This window comes from Chrysochloris asiatica, unplaced genomic scaffold, assembly GCF_000296735.1.
Source record: "Chrysochloris asiatica unplaced genomic scaffold, ChrAsi1.0 scaffold00211, whole genome shotgun sequence".
Lineage (NCBI taxonomy): Eukaryota > Metazoa > Chordata > Mammalia > Afrosoricida > Chrysochloridae > Chrysochloris > Chrysochloris asiatica.
Window position 1 is genome coordinate 3,330,790 of NW_006408729.1, and position 11,083 is coordinate 3,341,872.

At 34.5% G+C, this 11,083-nt stretch overlaps 1 protein-coding gene across 1 annotated transcript in view; it reads right to left on the bottom strand.

The window, feature by feature from the left end:
* Positions 1-11,083, bottom strand: part of BANK1 (B-cell scaffold protein with ankyrin repeats 1) — a 538,680-nt gene that overhangs the window by 278,049 nt on the left and 249,548 nt on the right. Inside the window, exon 6 of the mRNA XM_006872727.1 lies at positions 6,629-6,829. Within this exon, the coding sequence (XP_006872789.1) occupies positions 6,629-6,829 (201 nt within the window). The remainder of the gene's footprint in view (positions 1-6,628; positions 6,830-11,083) is intronic.

Here is an 11,083-nt window from a genome sequence, read left to right on the forward strand (position 1 = left end):
TATGCACCACAGAATAAATCACTGTTTGGTCCTGTGCCATCCTCACAATATTGTTTAGCTTTATCTCATTGTTACTACCACTGTGCCAATCCATTTCACTGGGGGCCTTCCTCTGTTTCACTGACCCTCCTTTTTACTTAGTATGATGTCCCTCTCCAGGGGCTGGTCCCTCTGATAATGTGACCAACATGTGAGAGACAAAGTTTGGCCATCCTGGCTTCTAAGAAGCATTCTGGTTGTACTTCTTTCAACACAGATTTGCTTGTTATTTTATCAGTCCATGGCACCTTTAATATTCTTCTCCAACAATATGTACTGAAGGCTGTGGTCTTTGATCTTCATCTGTAACTATTTTAAGTCCTCTTAGCTTTCAGTAAGCAAGGTTGTATCGTCTGCATATGGCAAGCTGATAATCAGTCTTTCTCCAAACCCATTGTTATATGTTCTTCATATAATCCTGCTTCTTGGAATACTTAATCAGAATACAAATGAGTAAATATAGTGAAAGACTACAATGCTGGCACACTCCTCTCCTAATTTTAAACCATTCCATGTCCCCTTGTTCTGTTCAAATGACTACATCTTGATATATGTTAAGATTCTTCATGGACACAACTAAAGGCTTCGGAATACTCATTCTCCACAATGTTGTCCATAGCTTGTCCTGATCCACACAATCAAAAGCCTTTGCATAAACAAAAACAAGAAAACAGCTTTCTTATATTCTCTGCTTTCACCCAAGATGTCAGCAATGATAAACTTCATTCCACATTCTTGTCTGAATCTGGCCTGAACCTCTGGCAGTTCCCTGTCAATGTACTGATGCAGTCATTATTGAAATTTCTTTACCTAAAATTGATTTACATGTGATATTGTTGATATTGTTTGATGATTTCCCCATTCAGTTGGGTCGTCTTTCTATGGAATGGGCACAAACATGGATCTCTTCTAATCAGTTGACCTAGTGGCAGTCTTAAACTTTCCTGACATACAAGCATAGGTATCTCCAGTGCTGCTTCAGTTTGTTGGAAGATTTCGATTTGTATTCCATCAATTCCCAGAGGTTGGTTCTTTGTCACTGCCTTTTGTGTACTTTTGGCTCCTTCCTTCAATATCAATGTCTCCTGATCATATGCTATGCCTTGAAATGTCTGAACATCATCCATTTGTCTTTTGTACAGGGACTCTATATCCCTTTGATCTTTTTATGATGCTTTCTGCATCAGTCAATACTTTGCTCATAGAATCCTTCAATATTTTAGGTCAAGACTTTATTTTTTTCTTCAGTTCTTTCAGCTTAAGAAATGCTAAGTGTGTTCTTCCCATTTAATTGTCTAACTCCAGATCTTTGTATATTTTATTATATTGCCTGACTTTATTTTTTCAAGCTGCCCTCTGAAAATTTTCTCAGCTCTTTTATCTTGTTATTTCTTTTATTTGCTTTAGCATCTTTACACTGGAGAGCATGTATCATAGTTTCTTCAGACATCTATTTTGGTCTTATCCTTCTTTCTTGTCTCCTCAGTGATGATTTGCTTTCTTCTTTATGAAGTTCTTGATGTCATCCCACAAATCTTCTGGTCAGTAGTGTCTGATACATCATATCTGTTCTTGAAATTATTTTTAAATTCAGATGGGATATTTTAAAAGTCAAATTTCAGCTCTTATGGACTTGTTTTAATTTTCTTCAGCTTCAGCCTGAACTTGCATATGAGCAATTGATGATCTGTTTCAAAGTTTGCCCCTGGCTTATTTTGGATGACGATATGAAGCTTTTCCACAGTCTCTTCCCACAGATGTCATAGATTTTATTTCTGTGTATGGCATGTGGGGAGGTGTATATGTATAGTCATCTTTTATGTTGTTTAAAAAAAGCAATTGCCATAAAGAAGTCATTGGTTTTGAAAAAATGATGTTATATAATCTCCAGCATTGTTTCTATCACCAAAGCAAAATCTCCAACTATTGATCCTTCCGTTTTGTTTCCAACTTTTGCATTCCAACAATCAATAATTATCAATACATCTTGATTGTGTGTTTGTTCAACTTCAGACTGAAGAATTTGGTAGAATTCTGCAATTTCATCATCATTAGCTTTTGTGGTTGGTTTATAAATTTGACTAAGACCTGCGGTATTAAGTGATCTTCCTTGTAGACCTATTGTCAGTGGACATGCAGGATAATGAATAAGAAAGACCATCGAGCACATGCATTTGAATTAGGGTGCTGAAGGAGACTATTAAAAGTACAATGGAATAACAAACAAATCTTTCTTAGAAGAAATGCAGTCAGAACTCTCTTTAGAAGACTGCATTAAGGTAATTTGTCTCATGTACTTCAGACACGTTATCAGGAGGAACCAGTCCCTGGAGAAGAACATCATGCTTGGTAAAATAAAAGGCCAATAAAAGGAGAAAAGAGAAAGCCCTCCAACAAGATGGACCGAAGCACTGTCAGCAATAATGTGCCCCAACACAATTTTAAGGATGGTGTAGAATTGGGCAGTCATTCTTTCAGTTGTACATGAGGTCTCTATGAGTCAGAACTGATTCAGTGGTACCTGATAACAATAACATTGTCTATGTTAGAGTATGTGCTTAATATTATATGGAACATTCCCAATCACTCAAAACAAACAAAAATAGTCATGACAAAGCAATAATAATAAAAACATAACAAATAAGATTTTAAATAAAGTGGCTGACTTACATCAGAAATAACATGATAGATTCACTGGAACAAAACCCTGTCATAAGTTGGGAACTACCTTTAACCATTTTGTGAACTGTTTTAAACTTATAAGGATGAATGAGGGAGATTCTTAAGTAGCAGTTTGAAATATAATGTACTTATTAAATTATGGGTTATATTAATACACGGTATTATTATCTAGCATCAGATATATATGGTATTATTATCTAATAAACACCTATAAAACATACATGAAATACAGATGTTAATTATATAACTTCATCATAGCATGAAAGCTATTCATTTATTATGAAGAAGTTCTATAAGTAGATTCTATCTAAATGATTAAATTCATAGTAATTAAACTAAATATCACTCCTCTCAAAGGAAATATCTCATGAGTACAAAGAATGTGACTTGAGAAGATATATCTTCTATTTTGAATAGCTGACAACAGGAGATGAATGACACTTGATAGTTATAAAGGATTGTTAATGCTTTCTTTTTCTGTTTTTGCATTTTTCTTAATTGTGATTGACTTTTTCCTTCTATTCACTTTATTCATTAATGTCCAAATTCATTGTATTATTAATACCCAAATTCAATGTATAATAACTCCCTGTTACACTAAAATGAACAATGTTTCACTAATGGGGACTTAGGAGGAATTGAATAAATCAAAAAATAAACTGGAAGCAAAAAAAGTTGGAATTTAAAATTGGTATTTTCTCCATAGAGAAAGAAGTACGGCCCATTGGCAGATTGCAAACTTCAAGCATGAAAGATTGCCTTCTCCATTGAACACTTTGAAGTAATAGTTAATGCAAATTTGAACACATGGAGGAATATTAGATAATGTGATTATGACATTAAACACATATATATATATATATGTCATAAAAATATACATGATGATAAATCACTAGAAAAGGGTAAAGTAGAGGATTAACAAAAATGAAGGAAATCCACAAGGAGATGGGTTGAGACAATAGCCATAAATATGAACTCAAATTTACCAGAGAGCATGAAGATTATATAGTACTGAAGAAAATTTGGTTCTGTCATACATAAGGTTTCCATGAGTCAGAGTCTACTCTATGACAGCTAACAACAATATCCACAATTCAGAATCTATAATGTAATCATGGAATTATCTGTCATAGTTTCACTGAAGAAGATATGATGTCTAGATTTGTATAAATTAAATTGATAATTAGAATAAGCCAACACAGCATACACACTTTTCAATGTGTGCCACAAATTGTCCAAACATGCATATCACCATTCTTTTAACCACACATTTACAAAATGACCTTTGAACGCTTGCAAAATGATGGCACCTTAATTATCCATAGTCACTAAATTCACTCATAGAGCTGCTGTCCACAGTTAATTACATCCTTGCTGACATCAGAGTGTTCACAAAATAATTTGTGAATGTTACCTGTAATGGTATATCTACTATAGATATTCTGGCAAATTATAAGAACTCATAAACAGATTGAATGCATAAAATAATTTAATAAATGTTATAGAAGAGTTTTCAGATATAACTGCAGAGTACCAGTGCTGTTGCTATAAAAGATTGAAGAGACAGTTACAAGCAATGTTAGTAATCAACTTCTACCCATGTTATTACTACAGAAGCAGAAGTATAAATACCCTGAAAAAATATTTCCCTAATGTATCAACAGCAACTCCTATCCTTGTATTTATTTTCATATCTACTGTCATCATTACTTATTATTTATGGAGCTCATGAAGTTTGCATGGGATTGTTCTTGTCAAAAACCTGGGTCCTCACTGGAGAGCAAGAAATGGAAGCAATATTCTGCAAATTAATATTTATTTTACAAAGTATTTCTGGATGCTGAGATTTATAGGGAAATTTTTAATTTAAGTCCACTGTTTGTATTGTTAAGTGCTGTGAGTTGGTTCCGGCTTATAGCAACTCTGTATAGGATTTTCAACTAATGCCTGGTGGTTTGCAGTCCAAAGTTTGCCCACACTAGGAATTTGAGCATATGGATGACGAGAGTTGGAAACAAATACCCAGATTGTATTTAGCAAACATATTATGCGAACATGTCCAAGGCTCTGTGGATTCATTTACTTACCAGGAATAGATGCTATGTTGCAGTGGTCAATGACTAAATACTATAGATAATTATAAAAGTAAATGCATTTATCAGAAAAAAGAGGATTAAACTTTAATATATATGAGAATTCCTATCTAAAATCTTTTTAGAAATAAAAATAATTCTTATGTCTGATTTTAATTCCATAGGCTAAAATTGGTAGTTTTAAAATGTTATTACAAATCTTTTTGCTTTGTATTTATTTTAAATACAAGCCAAAGACACTTTATTGTTATTCCAGATAGATGATATCAATAGGCTTCTGATAATTATTTTGTCCCTTATGTCAATGTAACTTTCTCCATTGTCATTTTACTCTTTGAAGACAGCAAATAGTGATGATTTTTAAAAATCCAATATAAGATTAACTTTATCCAGCATAAATGTTAAAGAAAAACCCCCAAAAAACATATATTTATATCATCCCAATATTCAAAATAAACTTACTTCGCAATAAAATGGCTTCTGTTATTAGAACCCAAAGACAAATTTGACGTATTTACTCATAGAATGAGTGCCCTATTATATTTTTCTAAGAGTCATCAGCAATACAATTTACTTTCTGGAGTAAACTGTGCATACCTTTAGTACAGAGAGTAACTGCTTTCCTAAATGTAAGTCTGGAAATCAGACTTTACATATTAAGATAATGCCCCTTCTTCATAAAATCCTACTTGGTTGCACGCTCACAAAACTAACATCCTTTAAAAGACTTTCTGTAATTTTGGGTTTCAACCTATGTAAGGAACTGAGACTTAACCGGAAGAGAGAAGACATCATGTAAGCGAACAAATTTAAGCAGCATGAGCTAACATTTTATTGGGCAGGCTTTCTGAATGACAAAATGTATTCCTTCAGCCTGATAATTATTTGTTTTCATGTGTTTAATATTGTCATACATATCTAGATATTGATATCTTGGTGTGGCACTGTAGGATAAGCACTCTACCACAAATTCAGTTTTAACCACAAGGTTGGCAGTTCAAACTTACCAGCTGCTCCTTGGAAACCCTGTACTGGGTTGCTAAGGGACAGAACCTACTCAAAGGCACTTAACAACAACAACAGCATAAAAGATGAACAAAAGAGTAAAGGTATGCAGATTTTATTCTCTTTTTACCATGTACTTTCCAATATCAATGGGCTATACAGAAGGAACCCTGGCCTGGTATGGCAGTGGTTAAGTGCTCAGCTGTGAATGTAAACTGAAATGTTAGCTGTTCGAACCTACCAGTAACTCCATGAAACAAACGATGTGGCAATCTGCTTCTACAATCTTGGAAATCCTATGGGGTGGTTTTATTCTTACAGGGGTGTTGTAAGTCAAAATTGACTCCATGGTAATGCATTCATTTTGTGTTGTTTTTTATATAAATATTTAAGTTGGAGTCCTGGTATGGCATTATGGGTTAATGTGTCAGACTGCAAAGCCATTTGAACTGTAAGATTGGTTGTTCAAGCTCACCAGCTGCTCCTCAGAAACCCTATACAAGGTCACTATGGGTCAGAACAGACTCGACAGTACTTCACAACAAGTGAGAAAGACAAGATAGGTTTCAAAGATGAATACTTAGGGGTAGGAGTATGGTATCAAAGATGATTGACTGCTGAACTAAAACTAGTTGACTAACCTTACAAAATGCATTCCAAGGCAGTGAAAACCAAAAATACTCAGTACCAACAAATATTAGTTATTAGTCACACAGTAACATCATTTTCAAATGAGTAATACGTGTACACACACGTACACATAGATACTTTACACAAAACTGTTGTAGGGATAAAATGTAAAAATAAACTTACTGAAAAGTCTTCAAATATTTTCTTCAGCTCTTCATGTCGATGTCGCTCAGCAATGTGTATTGGATCTAACCCCTCCATATTTTTCATTTTAAATGCCCACCTTGCTCCCACACATTGAAGCAAATGAATAGCCAAGTTCTTTAAGCCAAATTTTGCTGTACAGTGGAGAAGGGTTGGAAGTTCTTTTAAATGAGTATCTGTAGATATAAAAATTAATATGATTTAATAATAACAACAACAATATGCTTTTACTGTATCAACAATTCCTTAAGAAAAGGCCAAACACAATCTATTCTTAAAATTAATTCATACAAAGCAGAGCATATTTGAGAAATAAAAGCAATCAAAATAAAATATTATGTTGCAAATATTTTTTATAAATGTACCTAGACAATCAAAGAAATAAACAATAAAAAATTCAGTAAGTTCATCAGCATAAAATATTTTATTTTATTTTATCTATTATCATGCCTATTTTGCTTCCTTCTGAAATTGAAATGATCATGAAAATCCTGAAGTTATATATAATATTTCAATATGATTTTATTCCTTCAAAAAGTAATAAAATATAGCACGAACAATCATACAAGATTAGAAGGTCAGCATTACTCCAGAGATAGAGTTCATAAAACAGAAAGGGAGAGGAAAGAAGGATAAATGGAAATGGGAAATACAGGAAGCAGGATATGTGCTGTTCCATTATGGGAATGGAAATAAATGTCAAAATAGGAATTGTTAAAAGGAAAATTAATTTGTTTAGTAAACTTTCACCAAAACCATAATACTGGAAAAAAATTTGGAAATTTTCATGCCATCAGAATTTTACAGTTTTTATATCAACATTCTCTAGTTTGAATTGCATAATTGTTGCTGTTGTTAGGTATCATCTAGTCAATTCCAACTCATAGCAACTCATAACAGAACGAAACACTGCCAGGTACTGTGCCATCTTCAAAAACCTACCTAGGTTTGAGCTCATTGTTCTACTGATCATAATCCATTTCATTGAATTCTTCCTCTACTTCTTTCAAGACAGATATAGTTGTTCTTCTGGCAGTCCATGGTAGATTTAACATTCTCTGTAGTTGTTGTTAATTGCTGCTCAGTCGCTCCTGACTCATAGTTAACTTGTATGGGGTTTCTGAGGAACTGCTAATGAGTTTAAATCAATGATCTTGCAATTGCACCCTTGCGGTTCAGTGCTTATCCTACAGTGCCACAACAAGACTCCTAACATTCTTTACCAATATTATAATTCAAATATATCAATTCATCTTCAGTTTTCTTTACTCATTGTCCAGCTTTCACATATATGTGTTGTTGTTGTTGTTGTTAAGTGCCATCGAGTCGGGTCCAACCCATAGCGACCCTGTACAGGGTTTCCGAGGGTGTAAATCTTTACGGGAGTAGAAAGCCTCATCTTTCTCCCGTGGAGCGGCTGGTAGTTTCGAACCGCTGACCTTAAGGTTCGCAGCCCGATTCATATATGTGAGGCAACTGAAAATACATACCTTGGCTTTAGCCAGGCACATCTTATTCTTCAATATAAAATCTTTGTTTTACCACTTTAAAAAGATCTTTTGTAGATTTGCCCAATGCAATACATCTTTTAATTTCTTGACTGATGCTTCTATGGGTATAGATTGTTGTTGTTATTGTTAAATGCCACTGAGTCATTTCTGACTCATGGAGACTCTATGTATGATAAAACGAAACACCGCCTAGCCTTGTGCCATCCTCACCATGGCTGCTACACTTGAGCCCATTGCTGCTGCCATTGTGACAATCCATCTTGTGGTTCTCGCTCATTTTTGCTGTCCCTCCATGTTACCAAGCATGATGTCCTTCTCCAGGGACTGGTCCCTAATGATAATATGTCCAAAGTATGAGAGATTAAGACTGGCCATCTTGGCTTCAAAGAAGCATTCAGACTGTACGTCTTCCAACACAGATTTGCTTTTACCTTCTGGAAGTCCACAGAAACTTTAATATTCTTCAACACTGTAACTCAAAGCATCGGTTATTCTAAGGTCTTTGTTATTCAGTGTCAAACTTTCACATGCATATGAGGCTATTGAAAACAGCATGGCTTGAGTCAGGCACACCTTAATCCTTAAATTGATAGCTTTGCTCCTGAACACTTTAAAGGGGTATTTCCCAGCAGATTTAATTTATGCTGTACATTGCTTGATTTCTTGACTGCTGCTTCCATGAGTGTTGATGATGATCAAAGCAAAATTCAGTCTTTGGCGACTTTAATATTTTATCCATGTATCTGATGTTATTTATTGGCCCAGTTCTAAGGATTTGTGTTTTATTTATAGCGAGGTGAACCCATACCGAAGGCTGTGGTCTTTGATCTTCATCAGTAAATACTTTAAGTACTCTTCACTTTCACCCAGTAAGACTGGATCATCTGCATATCACAGATTGTTACTGAGTCTTCCTCCAATCCTGATGCCACATTCTTCTTCATATAATTCATCTTCTCAAATTATTTTCCCAGCATACACATTTAATAAATATGATGAAAGAATGCAACCCTGTCACATGCCTTTCCTGATTTTAAACTATTCAGTGTCTCCCTGTTCTGTTCAAACTACTGCATATGTACAGGTCCATCATGAGCACAATTCAATGTTCTGGAACACTCATTCTCAGAAGTGTTGTCTATAGCTTGTCATGATTCACAGGGTCGGATGCCTTTGCACAGTCATTTGTTGTTTTTAAGTGCCGTTGAGTTGGTTCTGACTTATAGTGACCCTGTATAGGGTTTCCTAGGAGCAGCTGGTGGTGAACTTGAACTTCTGACATTGAGATTCAAGCCGACCTTGAACTCCAGTACATTAACCCACAGTGTTCTAGAGTCCTCTTCACTTTCACTAAAAAAGATTGCATCATCTGCATATCACATGTTCTTAATGAATCATCCTTCAATCCTGATGCCACATTCTTCTTCATACAATCCAGATTCTCAGACTATTTTCTCAGCATACACATTTAGTAGGTATGGTGAAACAACACAACCCTGGCATACACTTTTGCTAATTTTCAGCTATCCAACATCTCCTTGTTCTGTTCAAAAACTGCATATGTACAGGTTCCTCATGAGCATGATTCAGTGTTCCAGAATACTCATTCTCTGAAGTATTGTTCATAGCTTATGATGATTCACACATTTGAGAACCTTTTCATAGTCTATTAGGCACAAGTAAACATTTTTTTTTTTTTTCTGGTATTCTTTGCTTTCAGCCATACCCAATGATGTTAGCAATGATATCCATATTCTCATCTGAATCTGACTTGGACCTCTGACATTTCCTTGTCAATGCAGTGTTGCAATTGTTTTTGAATAATCTTTACCAAAATGCTACATGCACTTCATATAAATGATATTGTCCAATGATTTCCACATTCTTTTGGGTCACCTCTCTATAAAGTGGGCACAAATATGAATCTCTTCAAATAAGTTTGCCAGGTAACTGTCTTCTACATTTCTCTTGATAAGTAAGTGCCTCCAGTGTTGCATCAGTGTGTTGAAACATTTGAATTTGTATTCCATCAATTCCCAGAGACTTGTTCTTTGCTAATGTCTTCAGTGCACATTAGATTTCTTATTAGACCACTCGCTCTTGATCTTATGCTACCTCTTGAAATGGTTAAACATCGACCATTTCTTTTTGTTAGAGTGATATGTGTTTTCCATCCATTTTCTTTTGATTCTTTCTGCATGATTTGATATTTTGCCCAAAGAATCCTTCCATTTTTATAGTCAAGGCTTGATTTTTTTTCTTCAGCTCTTTCAGCTTGAGAAATGCTGAATGTCTTCTTCCCCTTGAGTTTCTAACTACAAATCTTTGCACATTTATAATATTTATATTTGACTTTGTGTTCACTGCAGAGCATGTTTCAGAATCTCTTCTGTCATCCATTTTGGTGTTTTCTTTTTTCCTTGTCTTCTTAATAACCTTTTTCTTTTTTCCTGTATGATGTTCTTCATATTATCCAATAAGTCTTCTAATTTTTGGTCCCTAGTGTCTAATTCATCAAGTCTGTTCTTGAGATGATCTCTAAATGTAGGTGGGATATGCTCAAGATCATTTTTTGGTTACAGTGGAGTTCTTTTAACTTTTCCAGCTTCAGCCTGAACTTGTATATTAGCAGTTGTTGGTCGGTTCTAAAGTCTGACCATAGTTTTTTGTTTTTTTTTTCTGTTTCCACAGATGAGTCAATTCAATTTCTATGTATTCCATATGGTGAAGTCTATGTGTATAACTGTCTTTCATGTTGTTTTAAAAAGTATTTACAATGAAGACGTCATTTGACTTGTAAAAATTTTGCAACATGCAATGTCCAGCATCATTTTATATCACCAAGGATGTATTTCCTAACTATGGATCCTTCTTTGTTTCCCACTTTTACATTTCCATCACTACTGTTAATCAATACAT